Source organism: Onychostruthus taczanowskii, unplaced genomic scaffold (assembly GCF_017590055.1).
Source record: "Onychostruthus taczanowskii isolate IOZ18803 unplaced genomic scaffold, ASM1759005v1 scaffold10, whole genome shotgun sequence".
Classification (NCBI taxonomy): domain Eukaryota; kingdom Metazoa; phylum Chordata; class Aves; order Passeriformes; family Passeridae; genus Onychostruthus; species Onychostruthus taczanowskii.
In genome coordinates this window covers 16,801,509-16,829,440 of record NW_024496526.1, presented here as the reverse complement: position 1 = coordinate 16,829,440, position 27,932 = coordinate 16,801,509, and the positions used below count along the sequence as shown (strand labels likewise).

At 47.2% G+C, this 27,932-nt stretch overlaps 1 protein-coding gene across 2 annotated transcripts; it reads left to right on the top strand.

Moving 5' to 3' along the window:
* Positions 1-2,421: 2,421 nt before the first annotated feature.
* Positions 2,422-23,170, top strand: STAM2 (signal transducing adaptor molecule 2). 2 transcript variants are annotated; one of them, XM_041406156.1, is made up of 14 exons: positions 2,422-2,526; positions 9,035-9,119; positions 11,610-11,685; positions 12,098-12,193; positions 14,138-14,284; positions 15,112-15,181; positions 15,515-15,701; positions 16,382-16,476; positions 16,870-16,949; positions 17,113-17,200; positions 17,596-17,650; positions 18,509-18,662; positions 19,644-19,801; positions 22,864-23,170. In XM_041406156.1, exons 1-14 carry the CDS (start codon positions 2,487-2,489, stop codon positions 22,922-22,924), a joined length of 1,392 nt encoding a protein of 463 aa, XP_041262090.1. In that variant the 5' UTR covers positions 2,422-2,486; the 3' UTR covers positions 22,925-23,170. The 2 variants fall into 2 exon arrangements, with proteins under 2 accessions (XP_041262090.1, XP_041262080.1); XM_041406146.1 differs by having other exon boundaries at positions 20,441-23,170.
* The last annotated feature ends 4,762 nt before the right edge of the window (positions 23,171-27,932 follow it).

Sequence of the window (27,932 nt, the reverse complement as noted above, 5' to 3'; positions counted from 1 at the left end):
CAAAGCTGGAAGCCTGGACAAGCCGCTTCTGTGCACCAGGAGAAAGCTCCCTGGGAGCTTCCCGAGGGTTTTCAAAGCACTTTGGGGAATATAAATTGTCCTTTCAAACAGCTGCTGCCCAGGCCGAGGCTGGAGATTAAATATTATGACAACATTTTGTAACAAAGAAACTGGGAAAGCCGAGTTGGCCCCTGGATGTGGGGCAGGGCAGGGAGGAGGGGGAGCAAAGATTTCCTACGAACGCCCCGGATCCATCAGGGATGTGGAGACCGTGCAGGCAGCTGGGTGGTGACACAGCTGGGACATGGGGACACAGACGGCTCAGGGAGAAAGATTCCCAGAGCCAGAGTCTGGAAATGCAGCTTTGGGAACAGCTTGTTTCTTTATCATCTGGCTGTCCTCCCCTCCTGCTTCTTGCTTCTCCTCAAGGAATAGTTTGCTCCTCCACGGCTTGGGATAGCAGTGCCCTGATCTTTTCTTTTCCCTTCCGTATTGTTGTTGTTGATGTTTCCGTTTCCTGGGGGATTTTTCCTTTGGGAATTGTGCCGTGGCTTTGGCCGTGGTGTCACCCAGAGCAGGAGTTCCGTAGGTGCTTCTGGACTGGATGTTCTCCACGACTGCTTGGACCTGGCAGGCTCAGACTCAGAGGAAGGCCCTTCCCAATCCTTCCTTTCCAGGAGGTCTTGGATGCATTGTCCCACCACATCCAGGTAAAAAATGGAGCAAAGCTCCACGGAGACGAGTGTCATTTGATTTGAGGTGACAAAACCCACGGAAATGGAGGAGCCATCCCTTCTGTGACTGGTGCACCACGCGGGATGTGTGGAGTTAATAAAAGCCCAAACTCTGGAGTTAATGTCTGGAAGTAACCAGGATCCATTACAAATTCCCACTTCGGCCAGACAACATCAGTGTTTGGTGCCTTCCTGCATTAATGGGCTCGTAATTCCTTTTTTTAAGGCAATTAAGCCAATTAATGCCGCTCTCGCTCTGATTCATTACATGAAATTAGAAGTTTCGGTGCAATTAGTGAATTCAGACCTCGGGAAAGACTCTGCATTTTGCCTTAAAAATCTGGCAGGAGGTGATTCCCAGCAGCCGCCTCGGGATGGCAAAGGGTGGCCGGGAATGTGAGGCAACTGTGCCCCCTGCAGACAGCCGGAATCCCTGGAAAACACCCCTGGAAAACACCCCTGGAACACGGGAGGCAAGGGAACAGCCAGGCAGGAGATCCGCTCACTGGACCTCCTCCGTCTCCTCAGCCACAGCCCCTCCGTCTCAACGCGTGGGGCTTAAAGGTCTCCTCAATCCTGCTGATTTCATGGAATTTCAGAATTAAAAAACTGCACAAAGAAGCTTTGGTAACCCCGGGCCATCGCAGCTGATTTAAAAACCAATGTGTTTGAAGGACAAAATGTTCAAAAAAATATGAATTGTCGCCGTGACAAAAATGAACCGCTGAATTTTTGAAGGAAGATCAGTGTGTTCTTCAAATCAAATTTTAATTAATTAATAATAATAATAATAGTATTTTTGAATTATTCAAATGTATCATTCAATTTCTTTTAATTCCAATAGAAGAATTAAAACTCAGGATAAAAGATGTTAAAAATTACTGTTGTCACACATGCAAATGAAACTTTGGTACTACAGTAAAAGGGAAATCCTCCTGAACAGGAATCCTGCATTCCTGGATCCCCTTCCAGGGGAAATCCTGAACAGGAATCCTGCATTCCTGGATCCACTGCCAGGGGAAATCCTGAACAGGAATCCTGCATTCCCTGGATCCACTGCCAGGGGAAATCCTGAACGGGAATCCTGCATTCCTGGATCCACTGCCAGGGGAAATCCTGAACGGGAATCCTGCATTCCCTGGATCCTGCATTCCTGGATCCTGCATTCCCTGGATCCACTGCCAGGGGAAACCCTTCCTCCTGACCTACAAGTGACATCACGGAAGGAGGCAAGCCCTGAGTTTAACACGGCAGTTCCAGCCAGGAGGAATTTGTTTTCCCGGCACCTGCCTCATAACCCGCTTCTCCCTGCAGCTCTCTGGGGAAATTGTTATTTCCAACGCTTAAATTTTATTTTTATTTTTATTTGGGTTTTTTTAACTCTTGCTCTTGAGACGTCAGGACGAATCGCCCGCGCACCACTCCCTCAGCCACAGCTGGGCCTCAGCCGCACTGCCCCTCACTCTGTGCCCTCAGACATCTTTAATTCCGGTTAATTAAAGCACGACCGGGGACAGCCCGAAACGCCAACCCAGCCCCTCAGCCACCGCCGCGACATGGCGGCGCATGACGTCACGGCGCCGCCGTGACGCCACGGGCACCCGCAGCACCACCGTCAGCTCCGCCCCTCCGAGGCCCCCGCGCCGCGGGGCTGCCCCGCGCAGCGCCTGCCGCCGCCGCCGCGCTCCCGGCGNGGCGGCGGCTCCGGCCGGGTCAGTCGGTGCGGGGCGAGCGGCGGCAGCGCGGGCCGAGATGCCGCTCTTCGCCGCCAACCCCTTCGAGCAGGACGTGGGTGAGCGGCGGGGCGGCGGCTGGGCCCGGCGGGCCGGCCTCCTGTCCCTTACCTTCTCCTCTCCCTCCTCTGCTTCCCGCTTCCTTTTCCTCCTCGTCTTTTTCCTTTTCCTCTCCCGGTTCCTCTCCCCGCTGTCGCTGCCGCTGCTCCCCGGGGATCGCTGTCGGGCGCGGTCCCGTTGGGTGTCTCGGTGGATGATCCTGGCTCAGCCCGGCCGGGTGCTGGGGCAGCGCGGCTCGCCTGAGGCATCGGCAGCCATGGCGTGGGGCCGGGGCTGCGCCCGGGCCACAGCGAGCCCTGCCAGTGCTCCGGGCTGGGAAGTGTCCGGAAAGCTGGAAAAGGCTCTGGGAGGAGCTGCTGCCAGCGGCTGGACACGAGCCCCGGGGGTGCCCAGGTGGGCAAGAGGCCGGTGGCTGTGCCAGCCCCGGTGAGCTTTTCCAGCTAAAATAATCCTGGGATTGCTCCAGTGGCCGTGCTGGGCCCAGGGCACTGAGGGGTTCCTGGCTGTTCTGGCACCTCCTGGCCGGGCTGGGGGCTCTGGCAGGGAAAGGATCCCTGGGTCTGTCTCTCCCTTCCCCTCAGCAGCATCAGGGAATGGTTTGTGTCTGTTTTGCTCTGACTCCTGAGGTTTCCCAGCGTGACTGAGGTGTCTCTGTGCCTCCTGGCCTTGCAGGGATTCAGGGAATTGTGGCTGCTGGAAGAGCAGCTGCTTTTCCTCCTTTTATTGAGGATTCCTTGGCAGCAGCTTCCCCAGGGGCACACGTGGGGGTGTTGGGGTGGCTGTGCAGGGCAGGAGCTGCACTGGATGATCCTTATGGATCTTCTCCAGCTCTGGATATTGTGTGATTGCAAAACCTGCCTGGGCTCGGCGTGAAGACAGTGACTCAGTTGTTTTGTTTTGTGTCCTGCCCCGACTTGTGCTTTCTTAAACTCGTGCTCAGTGTCACTTTTTGTTACACAACGCCTGTTCTGAACGGCAGCTCTGATAAAAGCAGTGAAACAAGAGAGACACCACTTAGCTTTCTTTCGTTGGGATCTCAGGAAAGAGAAGAATTCAACATTACTGGGATTTTTGTCTCGGCCAAAATGGAAGAGATTGAGTGCTGGTGTTGCCACACAGTCTCTGGTTTGTTTGTAGTATGAGTTGAGCTGGTTTTTATTTTATTTATTGTTTTGCTTCCAATTTCAGTTCCCTGGTGCAGTTTGCTGTTTGACCACGCTCACATTTCACGTGGCTCAATCTGATGTATTTGTTCAGGTGGATTTTTTTGGAACTCTCCAGGATTCTTTAACAAACCTAAATGTCTCAAGGACTCCCAGGCTGCAGAACTTCAAAACTGGGACTCTGTTTGGTTTCTTAAACTTTACTCTGAGTATTCTTTCTTTAGTGTTTTAATATTAATTAGTTATAATCTATTATTGTCACTTATTAAAATGTAGCATGTACAACAGAATAGGAACTTGAATTATTGTGGCTAAATCTTAGAGTGCCTTGCCTGAAAAACTTTGTCATTAGAAGCTTTAAACAAAGTTAGTACTGTGTTGTAAATTAGACCATGGAAGATGTTAGATTATCACGTGTGGATGCTCTGGGGAGGTGCTGAGTTTGGAATTTTGGTGCCTTTTGTTGGGGAAGATCCAGCTGCCTCTTCATGCAGAGCTGCTCTTTTTTGGAATACCTGTGGGGGGAAAAAGGAATTTCCTTTTCCAACCCAACCCAGCCCTCAAGGGCTTCCTTTTCCCTTAGGTTTTATTTCCTTTTTTACTTTTCTAGTATTTATCTTTATTATTCTTTTTCCCCAGTATGATTATTTTTTGCCACAGCTGGCTTTGCTCCCGTGGTTCCAAGCCCCCAGAGCTGAGCAGAGCCTTGGAATGTGCCTGGACACAGCTGCACATCACGGGATAACCCTCGGCAGCTCTGGGGGAGTGTGGCTGCTCTCCTTGGACAGGAACCTCCAAAACTTTTGGAACCTCGGCATTTCCTGTCTGGATCCGCTCAGACTCCACGTGCCCTCGCTGTTTTCCCAGCTCTGTCCTTCCTCTCCCACAGCCCTCACCCCTGGAGCAGCCTCCTTCCCTCTGGTGTTTGTTTTCCTGCCCTTCTCTCCAGGGCTGGGGAGGCCTCCAGGAGCAGGAGGGGTGAGGGCATTCCCCATTCCCTGCTTTCCCCCTGGGCATTCCCTGCTTTCCCCCTGGGCATTCCCTGCTTTCCCTCCCTGGGCATTCCCTGCTTTCCCTCCCTGGGCATTCCCTGCTTTTCCCTCCCCGGGCATTCCCTGCTTTCCCCCTGGGCATTCCCTGCTTTCCCCCTGGGCATTCCCTGCTTTCCCCCCGGGCATTCCCTGCTTTCCCCCTGGGCATTCCCTGCTTTTCCCTCCACCCCGGGCATTCCCTGCTTTCCCCCTGGGCATTCCCTGCTTTCCCCCGGGCATTCCCTGGTCCCTGGCTGGTGTGAGAAGTTTCCCTGCTCCATTCCAGCTTGGATTTGCCTTTTGGGGCTCCTTAACTTTGTCCTCCTGTGCCAGAACCGAGCCTCCTCCTCCTTGTCCTCCTGCTCCCAGCTGCTGAACTTTCTAGGAGAGTCTTTTCCAGGAGAATCTTTTCCATTCTGTTTCTTTTCCCTCCCAATCCAGCCCCCAAAGCCTTACATTTCCCTTATATTTTATTTGCTTTTTTATTTTTCTATAATTTATTTTTTCTCTTATTCTTCTGCTATTTTATCATTATTGGCATTATTGAAATTATTGACATTATTACCATTATTAGCATTGTGTATTTATTTAATGTTCCTTTCATTTCTCAGTCCATAATAATTCTTTTCTTCAACATTTAATCTAAAATCTTGCAAATATTAACATTTGTAGAAAAGCTAATTAGACTTTTTTTTTTTTTCCTTGCTTGGATGTTTCTTTTCTCCTTGAACTGCAGGGACAATATTTTCCAGTCTTTGATCTGACTGCTTAAAATTCCTAAATTCTGAGCCTGAGTTTTTAAAACATTTCTTTTTCATTTTTTTGAGATTATTTTTGCTCTGCTCCCCCATCCTGCCTTGGTTATTTTTTAATATGCCACATCCTCACTGTTACTATTTTCATTATATTGTGAAATATATTTTATATAATAATCACAAATTTATAATTTAATGTAATTTGTATATTATACATAAATTAAGAGTTGATCACTTTCATCTTGGTATTTCCAGGCTCTGGAATATAATCTGTTAATCCCTCTCAAATCTATCCAATGTGGGGTTTTTTTTGGTTTTTTTTTTTGACAGACAAATGAAGTTATTTCTTCTTCAGATTATTTGCCTCAGTTAAACAAAACACTTTCCAAGTAAAAAACCCTGCATTTTGAAAAGGCCTTTCATTGAACTGGATTTATCTTGCAAAAAGTTATTTTAATAACCTATTTAAATACAATTTTTTAGGATATAATAGAACCACAAGTGGGGATCATTACAGGTGGGGCTGCCTTGTGACTGCAGGTTCATCCTGGCTGTGATCTCTCATTAAATCCAAGCTGGAATTCTCTAATTAGGGAAAGGGTGTGGATTAAATCTCTGCCTTTCATCCACGTCTTTCTGCTGTATCTCCTGGAAAGCAGCACTTTTTCTATTCCTTTTATATCCACTTTTCACTGTGAAAAGTTCTTCCATGCTTTATTTTTGTGCAGACAAGGGTTGATTTCACTTCATGGGCAAAGTGACCACGAAAGTTTTGATTTTAGTCACTAAAATATAAACAAGCACTGGTTTAGCCCAGAAACCCTCTGTGCTGGAAGTGCCTGAGCAGGGATTTTTTGGTGCTAAATCAGTGTTCATTTTCTGTTTCCTGCACAGAAAGTGATGCAGGTGGAGAAACAGTGTTGTATTTTAGTATATTTCTGGGTTTTCTAACCCAGATTTACTTGGCAAGCCTGTCCCGAGGGAATTCAGGGCTGAAATAACAAAATGTTTTGGAGGTTTGAAGGTCCTGAGGTGGAGCTGCCCCAGCCCAGGCTGAGGAGCTGGGCTTGGGAAGGATGGGAACAGGGAGGCTTGGAGCTTTCCCACTCCTTGCCTGATCCAAAGTGGGTTATTCCCTCATTTTTTGGTCTTATTTCTGTGTATTGCCCATCCCTTCTTGTGAAAAAAGAGAAACAAAAATGCAATAATAATGCAATGGACCTGGCTAGGGGACTGGAAAGGCTGGGAGAGCTGGGAATGTTCCCCTGGAGAAGGGAAGGCTCCAGGCAGAGCTCAGAGCCCCTGGCAGGGCCTGGAGGGGCTCCAGGAGAGCTGCAGAGGGACTGGGGACAAGGCATGGAGGGACAGGAGCCAGGGAATGGCTCCCACTGCCAGAGGGCAGGGATGGGTGGGAGATTGGGAACTGGGAATTCCCAGAGCAGCTGTGGCTGCCCCTGGATCTCTGGAGTGTCCCAGGCCAGGCTGGAATCCCCTGGGACAGTGGGAGGTGTCCCCAGCTGGGCTGGGATTCAGGTGCCTCCCAGTGAGGGATTCCAGGACGTTCAGGGTTTGCCTGGTGTGTGTTACAGGGATGATCCTGATGATTTTCCCTCAGTGCAAAGCTCCTTTCCTGCCTTTCCTCGGCTCCTTTCCCTTTCCCTCAGTTTCCAGCTCCTTTCCTGGAAGGGCTGTGGCAGTGCTTTGGGGCAGAGCTCTCCAAGCATTTCTCCTTTTGGCAGTGGGAGCAGCAAACAATTCCCAGCCCCTTCCCAGCTGCTCCTGTGAGTGCTCTCCCCTCTCCTGGGCTGGCAGCATTCCCTGGAACCACACAGGGAGCTCACCCAGGGAAAAGCCATTCCTTGCCCTTGGAATTCTTTATCAAAGCACCCCAAGCAGCACGTTTTGCTTTTATCATTATTTCTAGAAAAGCCAGCTCAGGTCTAATGTTCCTTCATTAATTGGAGGGCTGCAGAGGACAAGTCATTCCATGTTTTTAAAGGTTACAGAGCTTCCCTCTGTGCTGAAAAACTCCTGGAAAATGCATCCTCCCACATCTGTTTCTGCTCTGTCTCAGCATCTGTGAGGGAGTTATCCTTCAGAATTGTTCCTGAATTTAGGGAGGGAGAACAGCTGCTGCTCAGTTTGTCAGGCTGGCAGTGGGGGGGAAACTTCCAGATCCCTGAGAGTTTGGGAAGGACAGAGCTGGGATCCCACAGCTGCTCCCAGGACAGGGTGGGTGCAGGGGAGGGACTTGGCTCCTGTGGGAATGTGCTGGCTCAGGGACAGGCCTGGGAGCTGGGAAGGGGCAGCACAGCGTGGTGTGTGCTGGGGCTGAGCTTGTTTTGGGATGGGGACGGGGTGAGGTGGCAGAAAAGGAGCTCAGGGGGACCTTGTGGCTCTGCACTGCTCCTGCCAGGGGGATTTGGGATCGTCCCAGGGAACAGGGACAGGAGCAGAGGGAACGGCCTCAGGCTGGCCCAGGGCAGCTCAGGGTGGGCACAGCAGGAATTTCCCCATGGAAAGGGGGCTCAGGGATTGGAACTGCCCAGGGAGGTTTGCAGTGCCCATCCCTGGAGGTGTCCCAGGAATTCCTGGAGGTGGCACTCGGGACTCTGGGCTGGGGACAAGGCACAGCTGGGACTCCATGGCCTTTTCCACCCAAGATAATTCCATCATTCTGAGGTGAAAACTTCCTACTGAAGCCTGTGATCATCAAACTTCCCTGTTGCCAGTGGGAGGGTTGGGTTTGTTTCTGCCATGGCAGGAAAAGCTGGTGTGATTTCCACTCAGGGCTCAGGGAAGTTTCAGTGGATCCTTGGGAAGTACTTCAGGATATCCTTGGGAATCTTTTCACTCCTTAGGGATTGCGTGTCCAGGGAATCTGCAGCTTCCAGAGGCTGATTTGACTTGGTTTTCCTTTTTTTATTATTTTTAAAGTGTTTAAAATTGCAGGTGGTCATTTATTTTCTACACCATCCATGCATTTGTTGTTCATGCCCTAAAATATTGATGCACTTGAAAGAAAATTCAGCAATTCTGTCATTTTTGGGGTTAGTTTTGAAGAAGGTTTGTGGTTTCAAAATGTTATTTACTTCCTTGAAGTAAATATTCCAGTTTGTGTGGATTAATTATGGCCAAAATTCTACATTTCCTTTTTTTACATCTCTAGGAAAAGGGACATTGGTGGGTGCTGTGTTTGTGTTCCCTTTGTGGAAATCTTTCTGCTGAGCAACCAAAATGAAATTGAGTTTAATTGGTTAAAACTCAATCTTGAAGCAGCAAATGCAATAAAATATTTAATTTGCTGTTTATTAACTTGAACTGCAATAATTACATGGGACTGAAATAACCTGGCTAATAAAAATTTAAAAGCACAAATAAATACCATTAAGCCTTATTAATTAATCTATAGAATGAGTGGGACAACCTGAGCTTTAAGGTCCCTTCCAACCCAAATCATTCCATGAATCCATGAAATATTAATTAAGAATACATTCTGTTGATAGAATCTGAACTGAATAAATAAATCACTTAATAAATCTTCTTTTTTCTTTCCAGAAAAAGCTACAAATGAATACAACACCAGTGAGGACTGGGGGCTTATCATGGATATTTGTGACAAAGTTGGAAGCACTCCCAATGGGTAAGCTGGGCCTCAGCATTCCTGGGAATTCTGTGCTGCTGGGAGGAGGAAAATGACCCAGAGAGCACAGCTCAAAATGCCCAACCTCCCAAATCCGTGGAGTTGACTTGGAAATCCTTGGGAAGAAACATTCCAGGAGGATTTTGAGCAGAGCAGTTTGTGTGTGCTGAGCACATTCCAGGCTTTTCCTGGAGTTCTGCACAGCTGGGAGGAGGAAAATGACCCAGAGAGCACAGCTCAAAATGCCCAACCTCCCAAATCCGTGGAGTTGACTTGGAAATCCTTGGGAAGAAACATTCCAGGAGGATTTTGAGCAGAGCAGTTTGTGTGTGCTGAGCACATTCCAGGCTTTTCCTGGAGTTCTGCACAGCTGGGAGGAGGAAAATGACCCAGAGAGCACAGCTCAAAATGCCCAACCTCCCAAATCCGTGGAGTTGACTTGGAAATCCTTGGGAAGAAACATTCCAGGAGGATTTTGAGCAGAGCAGTTTGTGTGTGCTGAGCACATTCCAGGCTTTTCCTGGAGTTCTGCACAGCACACCCGAGTTACTCATTTGTAATGATCTGCCATGAATGTGGGGAAGTGGCAGTGCCAGGAGGAGAAAGTGAAATCATTTCTGTGCAGAAAAACACCTGGCAAGGACCTGGGGCTTCTTGTGGTATTTGTCTGTGTTTGGTTGTTGGGAAAAATTGGAGAGAAAAGGGAAAAAAACAGGGATCAAGGCACAAATCAGTTTAGCCCGAGTGGAACATAAATGGAATTTCGGTGATTCTGTAGTGGCCAAAAATATTTGCTGAATTTTTGAGTGATAACATTTGGAATTCATCCTCAATTAGTGCATAGGCAGAATTCTTAAGTAATTCAGAATTTTTAGCAGCTCTGTTTACCATTAAAATCTGGGTTTTTTGGGTTTTGTTTGGGGTTGGTTTTAATTGATTACCTGCCACAAGGAATAGCAGCAAATCTGTTCAGTCTGGGAATCTTTAGCCCTGAAAGAAAAAAAATGTCCTTTGAGTCCTTTATTAAAAATCAGAATTTTTAGTGCCACAAGACTTTTGTAGAGGGAACTGTTTTAAATCTTGTTTTGGAGGAAGGGATGTTGTAATTTTTTTTTTAATTACATATGCAGAAATAGAAGTATATAAAATGCATGCTTAAATCTAAATTTATATATTTGTATTGAAAATAAAATTCCAAATTCTGAATTTCAAATGCCACTGCTGATGGCATTTTTTCATTCAATTTTGTGTCATTAACTTCCCTTCTGCCATTGAAAATAATGAAGATTGTGGCCTACCCTAAATAAAAATACAACTTAAAATAACTGAGTTGACTTTGTTGAGTGGTTTGTGTGTGAAATAAGATGAAAAAATTAGGACTAAAAGTGTATTTTTCTGGCACAGAGGCTTTTCTGTGCTTTGCTAATCCAGCAGTGATACTATTTTTTAAATGCTGCATCAGCTTTTTTTTTTTTTTTAAGGATTTCACGTTTTTAAACGTTCCAAATATCAGTATGTGCTTTGCTAATCCAGCAGTGATACTATTTTTTAAATGCTGCATCAGCTTTTTTTTTTTTTAAGGATTTCATGTTTTTAAACATTCCAAATATCAGTGTTAATGAAGCCTTTGATTTTCCTGATCTCCTGCCAGCCATTAATGCTCATTTCAAGTGTGGAAACCCCTCAGCAGAAGCATTTAAAATGCTATTTATTATTCTCCACTCACCTCAGATTGTGCTGAAACAAATCATGAAAACCTTTGTGTCCTCAGGCTGTGGGAAAGGGGATCCAAGAGCTGGGAATTAATTCCACTAAAACACCCATTTATTGAACCCTCTCTTTTTCTGGGGACATTTCCTCCCAAGCCATGCAGTTACTTCCCTTCCTGGCCTGGCAGCAGGTTTTAGGGAATGGATGTGGAATGCCAGGGGGAAAAGGGAATTTCTGCCAATCCCACACCCAGCTGAGGACAGACAAACTGGTCAGGGGGTCAATCTCTGCCCAGCCCTGAAAAGCTCAGCTTTGGTGACATTTTTGCTCAATAAGCTCAGCTTTGGTGACATTTTCATTTAATAGGCTCAGCTTTGGTGACATTTTCATTCATTAGGCTCAGCTTTGGTGACATTTTTGTTCAATAGGCTCAGATTTGGTGGCATTTTTGTTCAACAAGCTCAGCTTTGGTGACATTTTTGCTCAATAAGTTCAGGTTTGGTGACTTTTTTGCTGAAAATCTCAGGTTTGGTGACATTTTTTGTTCAATAAGGTCGGGTTCAGTGACATTTTTCTTCATTAAGCTCAGCTTTGGTGCCATTTTTGTACAATAAGTTCAGCTTTGGTGATTTTTGTTCCTTAACCTCAGGTTTGGTGCCATTTTTGCTCAAAAAGCTCAGGTTTGGTGCCATTTTGGCTGGGTTCTGGTGGGGGTTTGGGCTCATTCCTTGCACAGATCTTGTCACTCCCATTTATCCTGAATTTCTTGCTCCTTTGCAGAGCCAAGGATTGCCTTAAAGCCATCATGAAGAGAATGAATCACAAAGTTCCCCACGTAGCTTTGCAAGCTCTCACAGTGAGTAAATTCCCCCCAAAAACCTCAGGGAATGCAGCAATTAAATATTTACTGATCAATTCATTAAGATTTTGATTTACCTCAGTAAATCAGTGTCTGTGCTGGATTTGCCTTTTATTTTGGATTATTTGAACTCTTTATTTCCTTTTTTTTTCCTTATTTTGGATTATTTACACTCTTTTTAAATTTGTACTTTACCCCTTATTTTGGATTATTTGAACTCTTTTTTTATTTGCACTTTTTCTTCTTTATTTTGGATTGTTTGCACTCTTTTATTTTCACTTTTTAAAATTTTGGATTATTTGCTCTCTTATTTTCACTTTTTAACTTTATTTTGGATTATTTGCCCTCTTTTTTTTTTAATTTGCATTTCTTTCCCTTATTTTGAATTATTTACACTTTCTGCTGTCAGCTTTTAGGAGCCTGTGTGTCAAACTGTGGGAAGATATTCCACTTGGAAGTGTGTTCCCGGGATTTTGCCACTGAAGCTCGAGCTATAATAAACAAGGTAATTGCTTTAGAACCTGCAATCCTGAGGGAAGATTATCTTGGTAACTTCTCCAAATTAATGTTGTAGTTAATGCACATTTTTTAGTTTTGGTGCTGTGTTTTCACTGAAATTTATTATGTCATTTTTACTCTGAAAAAAAATAATCTGTTAAAGAGCTGGCAGCTGATAATCCTTCACACTTCTACAAAATTACATGAGCAATTTTAATTGAAATCTGTGTTCCTAAGCTCCATTAATTTGATCATGATCAGTGCAGCTTTTCTTGAGGAGATTTTTTATTAGGCTTGAAGGAAATTCCTGGGCTGAAGTGAAAGGGAAAACTATGAGGAAGTGAAATGACATTTGTACAAGGAAAAGGATGAAGTTACAGACAATCCTTTTTAGAGATTCTGGGAATGTTGAATGAGAAAATAACCACAAAAAGGAGACTGAAATGGTTGGGGTCAGGCAGGTGCTGGGATCTAAATCTGGATGTGAGGAATTGAGTAAGCAGGAGCAGCTTTTCCCTAATTACTGCTCCAGTTGGAGACAAAACTGGTTAATGGGTTAAAAAGGAGTTTTCAGATCCCTGCAATCATCAGAGGCTGAGCAAAGCAATTAAGGAAAGTAATAAAATTGCTGGGAAGTAAAATGAGTTCACAGTTCTTGTGTTTCTGGCTTTTGTGGAAAAAAATAGGTCTGCAAGTGCTGCCTGTGTTCCCATTAGCCAGGGTCCATCCTGGGGCTCACACTGACCTTCAGCTCCCAGGGAGGGGCTGGGACCCTGGGATCCCCCCCCAGGGATTGGGATCCCCCCCAGGGGTGGGCTGGAGCCCTGGGATCCCCCCCAGGGAGGGCCAGGGACCCTGGGATCCCCCCACAGGGAGGGGCTGGAGCCCTGGGATCCCCCCAGGGATGGGCAGGGACCCCAGGATCCCACCCAGGGATGGGTTCTGGAGCACAGTTTCTGTGCTTTTGGGAAATACTGACCCTTTACCCCAGCCCTGGCCCCCCTGGAGGAATAATGAATAAAACTGGGCTTTTCCCCCTCTTCTCAGAGGGAAAATGAGTTCAGCCAAGTGTGACAAATGTCCTTGTGCTGCTCCTGAGCCCAGCAAATGCAGGTTGGAGCCCAGACTGGCAGTGCCCTCCCTGCTCAGCCCATGCTGGGCTCACAGCCCTGAGTGGGATCTGATTCCTTGGGGTGGGAATCTTGTCCCAGTGCCAGGATCTGGGGGAGCCACAGGAATTCCAGGCAGGGCATGAATTGATCCTGGTTTGCCCCCGCTCCAAACAAATCATCTTCCTTTGTCAGGCTGTCCCTGCAGCTCAGCTCCAGTTTGGGAATAGAAACTGTCCCTATGGATAATGCCTCTTTGTGGGAGAAGCTGGTTCAAGGAGAACAGATCAGGGTTTTGTGAGGGTGTCTCAGCTGGGACAAAACTGTCCTGGCATCTGAGGAGAAACTGCAGAGGCCAGAAAAGGTGGATGGGAGGGAGAGATTGCTTGGAGGGTTTGTTGTAGGGAAAGATTGCTTGGAGGAGTTCTTGTAGGGAAAGATTTCTTGGAGGATTTGTTGTAGGGAAAGACACTGGTTTACATCAGACCAGTTGATGTGGTTGGGAGGTAGAAAACAACACACTTGAGAAGGAATGAAGAGAAAATTGAGGTTAAATGGAGGGTGAGTAACACATAGAGGCAGAAATTTGGGATAAGTGTGGTAGGCAGGCTGAATTTTTCCAGAATTAGTGCTCCAGGAGCTCAGCATGTTCTTTGGAATACCTGATCAGGGTATAAAAGGTCAGATATTCTACACTCTGCTCCCCAAATCTTCTCAATGTACACAATTATTAATAATTAAGCGTATTTATATTAAAATGGGTTTGGTAACACTTTTGCTAACAGCTCCTTCTGTTCATTTGGAGGCTCAAACATCCCTTTTTATCCAATTTCATCTTCCAGGCTCACCCAAAAGTGAGTGAGAAGCTGAAAACCCTCATGGTGGAGTGGTCAGAAGAATTCCAGAAAGACCCACAATGTAGTTTGATATCTGCAACCATCAAATCCCTGAAGGAAGAAGGGGTCACTTTCCCTGCAGCAGGATCCCAGGTGAGAGCTGCTGTGGGACAGTGATGGGTCCCAAGCTCTGGGGTCCTTTCCCAAATCCCCTTTTCCTGTTTGTCCCAGGAGCTGTCCTGGGTTTGGAGTGGTTTATTTTTCACTTCTGGTGGTTTGTTGTGTCCAATGTGACAGCAGATATGATGCCAGGTGGTTTTTTTCCTGACTTCTATTATTGATACTTCTAAATAGTTCCACATTATTCAGTCCTGAAAATTAAAATTACAATTTCTTTTACAATTTCCTCACACAAAGTTTACTTCCCTCTATATGAAACACAGAGTTTTTTAAACTTTTACAAATACTGTGAGTTTTTTAACTTACAATCCCTCCTCCCTCCACAAAGATGTTTTCACTTCTAAATCTGATCTATGTGTAAAACATATGGCAGCAACATGGAAGAGTTGAGCACTGGCACCCAATTGCAGTTCCTGGTGGGAATGAAAACTCCAGGAGTGATTTCACTGTGCTGCTGGGGAGAATTGTAGGATTTAAGTCAGCAGCTCCCAACTGGAGCATCTTCTCTGTTGAAGGGAGGATAAAAGTGGAAAGAATCATTTAAATGAGTAGTCTCACTAATAAATACAACTAAAATAATTCTGTTATAAAATCAGTTATTTCAGATTGAATCTCAGTATTTATTTTACTTTTTGCCCTGCTGAAAGCAGAAACCAACCTGAAGAGTGGTGATTTTTATTTCTAGATCACCTGGATTCCATAATCCACCTGATCAGGAACAACTCAGTGCTAATTTTTAGAAATACCAAATTCTGGAGATGTCATTGTCATTTGTCCCTGTGTTGTTCCCACCTTTGCAGGCTTCCACCAGTGCTGCTAAGAATGGCTCCTCATCCAGTAAATCCAAAGAGGATGAGGATATAGCTAAAGGTGAGTTGCTGTCTCAGCCTTGGGTTGGACTCCAGAGGTTTGGTTAAAAAGCAGAGAAATTGGAATGTGGGCTCTTTCCTGCTGCACAGAATTGAAATCAGTGGGTTGGGGATGTGGCATTCCAGGTGTTTCCCTCATCCATGGGGATTTGGGGTGGGACACATTCCTCCCCATCACACAGCATTTCAAATGTTATCTTCCAGTACTACAGAAGCAGATACAGACCTTGCTTAAATAAAGCAATAAATCCTCTTTTTGTCGATTCAAGAAACTGCTTTGTCTCCAGAGATAAACCCCTCAAACCTGTTCTCTTCCTCTCTGCCCCACCTGCAGCTATTGAATTGTCTTTGCAAGAGCAGAAGCAGCAGCAAATGGAGACCAAATCCTTGTACCCACCTGCAGAAATGGCACAAAACCCCCAGAGCCTGAGGAAGGTGCGAGCTCTGTATGACTTTGAAGCTGTCGAGGACAATGAGCTCACCTTTAAAAGTGGAGAAATTATTTTTGTTTTGGATGACAGGTACAATACACTCGTGTGGAGCTGACTTTGTTCCACCACTCTTGTTCTCTCAGGGTAGCACGTTTTTCCTCTGATGCTTTTTCCCCCCCCCCCACAGAAATGTAATTGTCACTCTGCTCTCCCTCACATCCCTTTCTCTTCCTTTTCTCTTTCCAAATTCCTAGTTTCTGACCTCAAATCTTTTTTAGTGCAGGGAGAATCTCGAGTATTTCATCCAATTTGTAGTTTTGAAGATAAATCTTGGTTGGTTGTCTGACATAAGAAAATGCACTGGCATCACATTCCATCTGCTTCCAGCAGCTGTTAAACCTCTGGCTATCAAGAATCAGATTTGCCAAGAATAAAACTGATTAAAAATAGCTAAAATAATGATTGTTGTTAGCACCTCTAGGGATATATACAGCTTTAAAGGGCTGGCAAGTAATCAATATAAAGATTTGATGGATTGAGTTCAATTTTCAGTGATCTCCTGACTCCTCTTCCTCCCTTCCCTCCCCTGTGCCTCAGCTCCTGTTTGGCTTTGTGCTAATCCCTGCAAGTTCTCTTTTAAATATCACAGGCTTTTGGTAAAAAAACCGACCAAACATATGTCTCTGAACCTCAGGTTTTCAGTAAAAACCCCAAATATATCCCTGGCTCTGTTCCTCCCTGAGTTCTGTAACCCTTCTTTATTTCCCCAGTGATGCCAACTGGTGGAAGGGGGAGAACCACAGAGGAGTGGGGCTGTTCCCATCCAATTTCGTCACCTCTGACTTGTCTGTGGAGCCCGAGGCAGGTGAGTTACCTGCTGCAGTGATGGGTGGATCATTTCACAAAGGCAGCTTTGTGCTGCAATCCTAATTAGCCCAGCAGCAAAATAATTTCCTCTACCAGCCCCAGGAAAGAATTGAGAGACATCCTGCCCTTGTTTCAAACAATCAGGCACAGATCACTCCGTAACTCCCTTTAATTTCTGCCTCTTTCTCTTTTAAGTTATTACCATTTTCTGTGACAGAAGTTTGGTTTGATTCACCATAATTCCTTGTCAGCAACATATTTACAAATCCAGCAAATTGCCATTTCAAATGTCACAGTGTCTTTTCACACAGAAAAATAACAAGAAGCAAATGTTTGTTTGAAGTTATCACATCAACAGAGAGAAAAGAAACTCATCTCTGTTCTTCCACAGCTGTGGATAAAATCTCTGTTCCTGAGGACAGTGCAGAAGAAATTAAGAAAGCAGAACCTGAGCCAGTTTATATTGATGAGGTATGAAGCCACTTTAAAATAAAATATTGCTGGGCTTTTACATTCTTTCAGTGCTGAATGTTGGCAGGGGATTCTTTGTCTGTAAAGAACTTTTGTTTGAATATTAAACCAATCTTGGCATGGCTGAGAAATCAAAGTTCTTCATCTTGGCTTCCCCTTTCAGGATAAGATGGATAAAACACTGCAGGTACTTCAGAGCATAGATCCCACGGATTTAAAGCTTGATTCTCCAGATCTTCTCAACTCAGAAGGTACTTGCAGCACTAAATGAGCTCTTTTTTATGACTTCTTCTCACAATTACCTTTTGTGGATTGAGCTGGGAGTTCTTTGTGTTTATTTTAAGCTTAGGGGAGCTGTGCTCTGTACTAACAGTGCTGGAGAACACTTATTTCACCGTGGGAGTGTGGGGCTCTGGGGATAATTTGAATTTTTTTTAATAGTTCCAAGCCAGCTCCACGTTTAGCAGAGTCATTTGCATAACTCCCAGCTCTGTAAAATGCCTGAGCTTTGCAAGATCCATCTACCAATCCCAACCCTGAAATAAATAAGAAATTAATTTTACTGTAGTTGGATGCAATATTTTTGGCTGCATTTAAACATTTAATTGTGCAAGACATCAACTGCCTCAACACTTTGTCTTCACAGATATCTGCCAGCAGATGGGTCCAATGATAGATGAAAAACTAGAAGAGATAGATAGGTGAGCACAATTTATTCACTGATTTCCTTCAAACTGGGCAGGTTTAATGATTTTTTTTTGGTACTTTGATCTCCTAAGCTACAAAACCTTGCAAGAAAAATATAACATTACCTTTATTATTTAATGCTGAGATATCAAGTTCTGATTGTGTGCACTGAGAGTTGATTGCTGCTCTCCCAAAATTCCCTGCACAGGTCATGGATGCTTTTTTTTGGCATTTTGTGACTGTAGCCTTCTCCAGTCTGTCCAGAGGCTGGAATTTTCAGTCTGTTGGTGATTATTCCATGTTTTCCTCACCTCCCCCTCCTCAGGTTTGGCTGCCTGAAGGAGCTGATCAGGAAAATGGAGAGGGGCTGGGGACAAGGGATGGAGGGACAGGAGCCAGGGAATGGCTCCCACTGCCAGAGGGCAGGGATGGGTGGGAGATTGGGAATTCCTGGCTGGGCTGGAATTCCCAGAGCAGCTGGGGCTGCCCTGGATCCCTGGCAGTGCCCAAGGCCAGGCTGGAGCAGCCTGGGACAGTGGGAGGTGCCCGTGGCAGAAGGCTGGAATGAAATCTTGTAAGGTTCCTTCCATCCCAAACCATTCCATGATTCTGTGACTCCTGGGGATGTTTGAGGGTGAAAAGAACATGGAATTCCACCTGGGAATTGCTGGTTTGATGCCAGCAGTGCTTGTGCAGCTCTTGGATTTTCCTTCCAGTCACACAACAGCGACTTTTCAATATTAATGGGTTAAAAAAATGACATTTACCTTTCAGGGGTTTATTTTTCTTGCATATTTCATGCAGCACTGATCTTTCCTCCCCATCTAAGATGTCCCAGCAGCTCAGTGCCCTCTCCATTTGTTTTGGAACAGGAAACATTCCGAGTTGTCCGAGCTGAACGTGAAGGTTCTGGAAGCTCTGGAGCTCTACAACAAACTGATGAACGAGAGCCCCATGTACTCAGCCTACTCCAAACTCCAGCACCCTGCACAATTCCCACCCACCTCCTCTGGAGTCTCTGTGCAGGTCAGTATCCCTGGGGTCTGGAAATTCCCTGGGATCTGGAATTTCCCTGCTACTTATCCCTGGTTTAAAAAAAAAAATCACAGCGAAAACCAAAGGGAGCCCACGAGCAATCTGACACTGCCTGTGCAAGAAATTGGGATTTATGCACTAGAACAGAAGGTTTTGCTTGGCCACTGTTGAAAATTCCAAAAGATCCCTTCCATAATTCATTTCTTGCAGTTGGGATTGGGTGTTGCAGCAGCCTGGTGGATATTCTTGCTGTGAGTCATGTCAATCTCCAAGTAAAATGTTCCCTTCTTATCTAATACTGGGGATGGGAGGGAACTGGAATATCAGTGTATTAATCCCAAGTGTATTTTTTTCTAAATATAGAAACACTCTGCTTTTAGCTCCTTTTGCCCTTAGAAAAATGAACATTTTGTATCAGTTCTAAACATGTTGTATTTGTGCTCCAAACTGTTTTACACCGTCCCTAATGATGGCTTAAGGAATAAACATGGAGGGGAAGGAGAGAATTTCAAAAAGCACAGAATGAGGGTTTTTACTTGAAGTGAATTTTACTTTCATGTTAATTGTTCAGTAGGAAAAGAATAGTTGCCATGGCAACTGCTAGATCTGAAAATATGTCAGTTAAAAGTAATTCCGTGTCCTTAACTCCAGTAACGATGGAAAATTCATTATATTTGGAGGTTACAAAGTAATTTAAGCCAAAAGGCAACTGGAGTTTGGTGTTTCCTCCCAAGACTGGTGCCTAGAAATGCAGGATAATGCTGGGCTTTATTTGGGACAAACCTGTTTATCCCAAATCCAACCCCCACCAGCAGCTCCAGCCCGTGCCACCTGAATTTGGAGGGAATCTTGCATTATTTAAACCAGAATTGGCAGACACTGCAGGTTTTGCTTCCAGCTGTAGAATATTCTGGTGGGTTCACTCCACAGTGTGCTAAGCACCAAATCTCCTGGCTTTGATTTGATTTGCAGTCGTATCCTGTGCAGCCTCCCAGTGGGAATTACATGATCCAGGGGGTGTCCATGTCCCCAGGGTACAGCCTGGCCCCGGAGCAGGTGGGCCAGGTGAGGTCTCTGCCTCAGAGCATCAACTCTGCAGCCACTCAGCCACCTCCAGCTGCTTATTTAAGGTATGGATCCAGCAAATTCTTCTTCCTGGGGGGAATTTTGCCACTTTGTATGTTCTCGTGGCATTTACATTTAGTGACGCGTCATTTTTGAGGGGAAAATGCAAATTTTAGTAAATCAGGGAGCAATGAGAGCATTATTCTGGGTAAAACTGATCCTGCATGAGATTTCCCAGGAAGGTTTTAAGAGAGGAAGGTGGAAAAGGAACCTCTGACCTTGGCTTTAAGCACCCAGCACCAAAGATAGAAAATTAAATAGTCGGAGTAAGTTAAAGAGTAAGTGAAAAAGTAAAAGTTATGTAGTAGAATTATTGAGCTGCTGGAAGAACTTTGAGGGTGGAAACACTTTTCCTGCAAAAACCATAAAAACAGCCACGTTAGAGGCATGAAAAGTCTGGAATTCCTGGGAAACTGTTTATTAACACGGAGGAGCAACAGGAGGGAAAGCGCAAGGCCAGAGCTGATTTAGGCTGCGAGCGTGTGCGTAAAAACCGTTATTTCTGCAGCCGGCAAAACACGAAATTCCTTCCAGAATGACCATTTTGGTCACGTGTACACGTTCTGGAGGCTGCCAGCTTGTTTTGGGGGTGCTGTGGTGGATGTGCTGGCCCTGTGAGCACGGTTGGTGTTGTGTCCCCGCAGCCCCGACCCCGCGCTGCCGCAGCCCTTCCCGAGTGTCCCCGGTGTCACCGGCAGCGCCGCCTTCCCCCAGCACCAGATGGGCATGGCCGTGGACGTGGCAGCATTCCAGAGCAACCAAGGACCGGGTTATCCCGTGGCGCTTCCAGCTCATTCCCTGCTCCAGCAGCAGCCAAATTTCCATCAGCAGCCTCTGCTGTGAAGAGCCGGGATGGAGGAGTTGCGAGGCGGCGCTCTTTGGGAGTCCCTGCCGTGGATGTCAAAAGTCCAGCTTCCTCTCAAATAACCCAACTCGCTGCGTTAGGGTGGTGCAGAGTAAAAATAGGCACCAGCTCTGATGGTTATTTGCATTTTTGCATCCTGAACTAGATTAGGGGATGGTTTAAAATAATTCCCCATTCCTCCGAGTCCCGGTTTTTTTTTTCTCTTTCCCTGCGCTTTCAGGAAACGCCACTTGTGAATCTTTGAAAGATTGTCCCAAAATAATTCTCTTTTCAATGTGTTTCTGGAAGCTTGAGGATGCTGAGATGTTGTTGCTTTGCCTCCTCTGGTGTCTTCTGTAATCCTTCTGTCCCAGTGGCTTTAGGGAACCTCTGCACTTTGGAGTCCCCTTCCTGAAGGACGCGCCGCGCAATCCGAGGGGTCCCTGGCTCCAGCTGGAAGAGGAAACTCTGCCACTCAGGACCACATCCCTGTGGAAACAGGAGGCAAAGAGGGGTTTAACAGTGCTGCCTCTGTGTTTTTTCCTTGAGGAAAACAAGTTTTCCTCCAATTCCCTGGTGTCTTGGCAGAGGAGGCACTGCCAGCACGAGGCTCCTTGGGAAGAGCAGGCAGGGCATGCTCCAGGTGGATCCAAGGTGCTGAGCCAGGAACTCACAGGATCTCTCTTCAGTTTTCCTTTGTGGATGGATGTAGAAATGAAGGAGCATTGGAATTCCTTGTGGGAAAGGAGGGGCTGGAGAATGTTTGAAGCTGCTGAAGCCTCTGAGGATCTGTTCCCTTTGCAAGGGGAGCTGAGTGGAACAGGAACTGTCCTGATGGGACCAGGGGGTTCTGCCTCTCTTGGATTTCCTTCCTCTGCCACTGTGTCCATGTCTAAAGCAGCCCTGAGCCCAGAGGAGCTCCTGCACCACTGGGAAAGGGGAATTTGAGGCCATCCCTTGGCTGGAGGGTGGGATTGGGCTCCTGTGCACAGGAAATCCAGAGCCTTTCCCTGGAGGAGGGATTGCCTCGGAGCTGGCCACGAGTGGCAGCTGGGGAGAAAAGAAATCCAAGAGTTTCTTCCCTGATGCACTTTTTAAAGGGTGGGGTTTGTCCAAGGGAGCAGATGAGCTGGATTATCCTTTGGGAATGTGGGATTTCTTTCTTTCTCTTGTTTCAGCTGCTGAAAAAAAAAAAAAAAAATCACTTCATCCTCTATTTACCTGCACACTGGACCATGGTCACATTTATCCTGCTTTTAACCACCTCTGCTGAGTGATAATCCTTGGTTTGGGAAAATAATGGAAGCAAATTACTGATGAAAACATCTCCATTAAATGCAGGAAGCTCCCAGATGTCTAAATAAGCATTTTTGATGTATAAACTTCATCCCAGATTGGAACTCCCAGGCTGCTGAGTGACAAAACCCACCCTTCACTCAGCACCTCCTCCACTTATTTTCCCTTTTATTTAATTATTTGCTATCTTGACCTTATATTTGCAGCCTCGTGCTCATGCAGAAAGTGCTCTTTAAATCACTTTTTGTTTAAATGTGTGCAATTGGAAGGAGGATTTTGTCTTTCCTTTGGACATGACTTTAATTTGTCTTGATCCTTCCCCTGGAAGTAGCTCAGTACAAATAACACACGTGGCAATACTGAAGTGTTTTGATAACTTGTTCCTTGTGTCTTTTGATGAAAGGAATTTATTTCAATGCTGCTGTTCCAAATTCTTATTGTTTGGAGCTTTTACTTGTCAGAGTTTACTTTGTTCCAAGTTGGTTTGGGGTAGAACTAAACCTTGCTCTTATTGCTATGAATTCTCCATGTTTGTTAGGAAATTTAAATTGGTGTTTTTTTGGATTCTGAGCTTTGGGCCAAGAGAAATCTTCATTTGAGCCAGCCAGATGTGATTTGATGATGTTAATTGTTGAGTATAAATAATGTACATACTCATTTGTCTGAGATTTTCTACACATCTCCACACATGCCTGAACTTTTTTATAAAAGCAGGATTTGTCCTTCTGTCACCTCTTCTACTCCTAACTCTGTGATATGCAACTTGTAGATAGTGTAAAATAATTTAATTATTATTAAACCAGTGTATTTAGAGGGGGTTGGTGTTTCTCTTCATACTTCTAGACATTGATCATATTTATTTTTAAGGCCTGATTGTAACTGAACATGCTGCCAAAGGATTTCTCTAACTCCAGATTTCTACCTTAGGTTTCTACCTGCTGTTTTCTATCAGGAATTCAGGGTGGAGAACTCCTGCTTTTTCATATAAACCCTTAACATAGGAACCTGGGCGACTTTCTAATGAGACTTTCCACGTGGTGTATTTGTTTCCTGGGTGTTAAATGTCACTATGAGATCCATTTCCTTTGGTGTGAGCTGGGGACCTGTTGTGTCTGTTCAGTTTGTCACCCCAGAGTGCTCTGAGGGCTTGTGCTCTGTCACCTGATGTCAGCCACGCTTTGTCTCTCCAATTGGCTCCAGAAATAATGTTAAAAATCAGATTGTTGAAACCTTCCCCGTGCTGTTGTGTGTTCTTTGCGCTGCAGGGTTTGGTGGGGGTGGCCCTGGGCTGGTGGCACTCTGTCCCTCCATGCTGTGGCCTCTCTCAGGGATTATTTCCTGAGATGAAGATGATTTTCTTCCCTTATTTTTATCTGTGCATCTTTTCTAAGAACTCCCAGGCACTGCCCCTGCTTGCACTGAGAGCTGTCTGTGGGATGAGCAGCGTTTGTTCACAAGCACACCCAGGAGAATTCCCTGCTCAGGAGGCAAGAGCTGAGTCCTGTGATCGTGCCTGAGAATTCTGGCTCATCCCAAAAAGCCAGGGTGAATCCCTGGGCTTCAATCCTGCTGCTGAAACTGTGTGTGGACACTAAAAACGCCTGCAAAGAGCCCCAAAAATTGTCATTTACACATAAATCACTGGTTTTCATATTGTTTTTACACCCTTTTGGAGCTTCTGACCCCAGTGGGTTGATTTGGGGTCACTTCAGGCTGGAAGTCAACCTTTCAAAATCCAAATCATGTCCTGAATTATTGGGAAATGCTGGCTTGCTTTTCCTTCTGAATCCCAGCCTGGTCTCTGGAGAGAATCTTTCCCTGGGAAATCAGCCACGCCAGGGTTAATGTTTCAGCAGAAGTGCCTTCCTAGGACCAATTCAGTGATGAAACAATGTAAAAATAATCGAATTTACGCTCCAGCCTTGGTGCCCCACCTTCACCTCGGACAGAGAAAGCAGGCTGCTCCTTTCAGCCAAGGAGCTGAAGGCTGTGGTGTCTGGAGCGAGGCAGGAGGACGCTGGCAGGGCTGGCTGAGCTCAGAGCGTGCAGGTGTGAGTGAGGATGTGCCCATGGCTCCTCCTGCTCATCCCGGGGGAGGTGTGATGTGCCTGTGGGTGAAACCCGGCACTGGGAAGCAGGAAATCCACGTCCCGCTTCCAAATCTTCAGACTTTATTCCGACTCATCATCTCCTGATGTAGCTTGTTTTCCTGCGTGCCCTGGGCATGGAGCTCTCTCCCGGCTGGGAGTTGCTGTCTGTCGGTGCTGATGGATGTGGGAAGGGCTGGGCAAGCCCTGGGGCTCAGAGGGCGCTGCTTGCCCAGGGCATCTCCCAAGGAAGGGACCTTAAATCCCATCCAGTGCCACCCCTGTCCTGGGCAGGGACACCTCCCACCGTCCCAGGCTGCTCCCAGCCCCGTCCAGCCTGGCCTTGGACATTCCAGGGATCCAGGGCAGCCCCGGCTGCTCTGGGAATTCCAGCCCAGCCAGGAATTCCCAGTGTCCCAATCTCCCATCCATCCCTGCCCTCTGGCAGTGGGAGCCATTCCCTGGCTCCTGTCCCTCCATGCCTTGTCCCCAGTCCCTCTGCAGCTCTCCTGGAGCCCCTCCAGGCCCTGCCAGGGGCTCTGAGCTCTCCCTGGATCCTTCCCCTCTCCAGGTGAGCATCCCCAGCGGTCTCTCCCAGCCCGTCCCCAGCGCACAGCGGGGCTCCGGGCTCGCTCCCCGGCTGGAACCGGGCCGGGGCCGGGCTCCGGGGCTTTTGCCGTCGGCCGGGGGCTCCGGGGCTCGGGCACGGCCGGGGGCTCCGGGGCTCGGGCGGCTCCGGACCCCGTGCGGGGCGCGGCGGCGCCGCTGCCCCGGGGATGCTCCGGCTCCGGCACCGCTGGAGTTGCGGGCACGGCGGAGTTCGGGGCTGGGGTTGGCCCCACAGCCCGGCTGCGGCCGGATAAACGCAGGGATCGTCCTCGCCTTAGGCTCCCGGCGGTGACTGACCCGCTGGGCACTGCCTCCTTATTCCCTGGGACACCGGGAGATGCGCTTGGCGTAGGGAATGGAAGCTGGGGTTTTAGTGATCTCCTGGCTTTAGGGTTTCTAGGGGGAAAATGGTTTTAAGTGTGTCGAGAGCATCGGCATGCGAGGCTGGGGCTGCTCGGAGCTGGTTGCACAGCAGCCCCGTGCACTGCAGGAGCACTGGTAACCATCAGCGTGGAACCTCCTGCTAACATTCCCCTTTTCCTTCCCTGCTCCCCTTTTCCTTCTCTGCCACCCTATTCCATCCCTGCTCCCTTATTCCATCCCTGCTCCCAGTCTCCCACTCGTGCCTGCCAGCTGTCCCTGCTCAGACACACACTGACATCCCGAGTCCCCTGAAGCATCACCCTCAGCTACAAAACGCTGTTTGCAGTAAATATTACCAATTTCATTCCCAAGTACAGCGTGTGCAGCATTCCCCAGAGCCTGAACCTGCATCCCAGATTCCCCAGGGACTCCAGCAGGAATTGGAGGAGCTCAGGGGAAGCGGAGCTGGGCCCTTGGTGGACCCAGGGACACTTGCCACGCATGGCAGCGTGCTGTGCTCGGGACGTGGAGGCTGCTCTGTCACACAAGGGGATTTCAATAACCCAGGGAGGTTTCGTGTGCCTGGTGGCCCCTCCTTGTCACGGCCCCAGCCCGGAGCAGCCGTGTGGGGCTGGCAGTCCCCGTTTCCAGAGTGACATGTGAGAGTCTCGGGAAGAGTCTGACGTTCAGGGTGATCTGAGCCGTGGAGACCGGAGTTGAAACAAGGATAAATGAGAGGAAAGGCAGTTTTGGGTTATGCTGGAGGGTTGTGGCAGTGAGGAGATGCTGCCGTGGGTGCTCCTGGGAGATGTCCTGGAGCAGCTCTCAGCCTGGCAGGGGAGCTGCTTCCAGAGGTGGGTTTGTGCTCCATGGGAATTTGGGGTTGGTGGTTTGGGCAGAGGGACCTCACCTGGTGTCCAAGGGAGCAGGACATGACCTGGAATTTTGGAAGCCAGCCCTCTGTCTGTCTGGCTGGTTTTGGGGGACTCACTTCCCTCCTGACCCCCCCGGGGTGTTGCTTTACCCATTGGATGGGCACTGCCAATTTAGAACAGGAAAATCAGGTGATGGGATGTTTTCCCTGTCCTTCACCCTCCCACAGGGAAGTGTTCCCTCACGACAATCAGGCTCTGCAAGCAGAAGGGGAGCAGAAATTCCCACCAGCAGGGATCAGCTTCAGGTAGCACTGTGGTGCTTGTAGGTCTAATTTAAAAACAAATGGGAATTCTGTCAGGGAGATCTGTAATCAGTGTCCCAAGGGAGTTTAAATCTTTTGTAGATCTTGTATACAAGAAAACCTGAGCACCAGCTTCTTGCCCAAGCCCACAATACCTATGGAAATGATATCCTTGCTTTCCTTCTGTGCCAGCAGAGACGCAGCTCCCTGGGATTTGAACTCATTACTCGACTTTTCATTATGTTGCATTTAATTTCTGGTTTCAATCCATTGCTCAATCTAATTTAGGAAGGGAATAACATTTGGAGGAGCTTTTGGATTTGCGTTTTTTTTGTCCACACCGTGTGGTGGGAAGCAGAGAGGGTCTGTGGGGTGTGTGTCCACAAGGACAGAGCTCCCAGCTCCAGCCCCTCTGTGTGGGAGGCTGGCAGTGCCCTCTCTGCTGGGGGAGATGCTGCTCTGGAGGGCACAGGTGGAGTCCTGTACTCCCAGGAACACCCAGGGGTGTGCTGGAAACCGGTGGGATGATGTTTAAACACCCCCAAAGGGAGTGGGGTCACTGCTGTCCTGGAGTGACTCCTGGTGCAGAGATTCCCAGCTGCTGGGATGAGCCCTGAATCCGGGCACAGCCAAGGCTGGCAGCAAAGCTGGCACTGAAGGGGTCAAGTGTGGCCTTTGAGCAAGGAATGGGTGCACAGAACTGTTCCTCTGACGTGGCAGGTGCTGCTCAATTAGAGCCAAGAACCCCCTTAAGGGACAGGAGTCAATTATTAGACACTAATTAGGGCAGCTGGAAACATGTGCTTGTGATTCCACACAACGCTGGCATCAGAACTCCTCCTTGTGTTTTCTGGGGGTTTGTGTTCCCAGCCCTTGTGACACAGGATTTGGTGTTTTCCCTTTGAATTCTGGCAGGATCAATTTATTATTCCCTGAGATTTCTGATGGGATTTATTTCACTGACAAAAGCTGTGACCTGTGCAGGACAGCAGCAAGCACCCAGAGGTTGTGTCAGGGCATCCACCACTTCTTGGGATGCTGGGCTGGAAGTTCAGCTTCCCTTTCTCCTCCTCCTCATTTTTCTCCTTCTCCTCCTCCTCCTTTTACTCTTTCTCCTCCTCTCCAAATGTCTCCCAGAGGAATATTTACACATTTTGCTTTTTGTTGACCCAACTGCAGCCCTCGTGCAGGTGAGACTGAGACACCTCCTCAGGCAGGGACTCCCTTGGAATGTTCTCTCTCACATCTCAGGGGCTGCAGCTCAGGGGGGGTTTTGGGGAAATTCCTTCATGGAAAAAGTCCCCCAGCCCTGGCACAGCTGCCCAGGGCACTGGAGTTTCCAGCCCTGGGGGGATTTAAAGCCCTGTGGATGTGGCACTTGGGGACCGGGGTCAGTGGTGGCCTTGGCAGAGCTGGGAATGGTTGGACTTGATTATTCCAGAGGATTTTTTGGGACCAGCAGGGCCTTGTAATAAAATCTCCTTGAAACATTCACAGGAATCAGTGGAAATCCTTCCCAGCTTGTGCCAGAGACTCCAAGTGAAGCCACTGAGTGTCCCTGAGCAGCCCAAGGACATTCAACTTCACACAAAACTATATTTAGACGTGCAGTTTATTTCTGGAAGTTTTTGCTGCTTCTTTAGAGATAGTTGAGGTTAAAGCCAATTTTCTTTTGAGACTTAGTTACACCTGGTGCTGCATCTCTGGCAGCACTCGTGCTTCCCCTTTTTAAATGTAATTTTTCCTCTGTAATATTGAGA

Excerpts from the sequence above, each read along its gene's own strand:
- STAM2 (XM_041406146.1), top strand. The coding sequence starts at position 2,487 with ATGCCGCTCTTCGCCGCCAACCCCTTCGAGCAGGACGTGG. Across the intron at positions 12,194-14,137 it reads CTCGAGCTATAATAAACAAG|GCTCACCCAAAAGTGAGTGA; the intron begins GTAATTGCTTTA and ends TTCATCTTCCAG. Across the intron at positions 18,663-19,643 it reads CCTCTGGAGTCTCTGTGCAG|TCGTATCCTGTGCAGCCTCC; the intron begins GTCAGTATCCCT and ends TTTGATTTGCAG.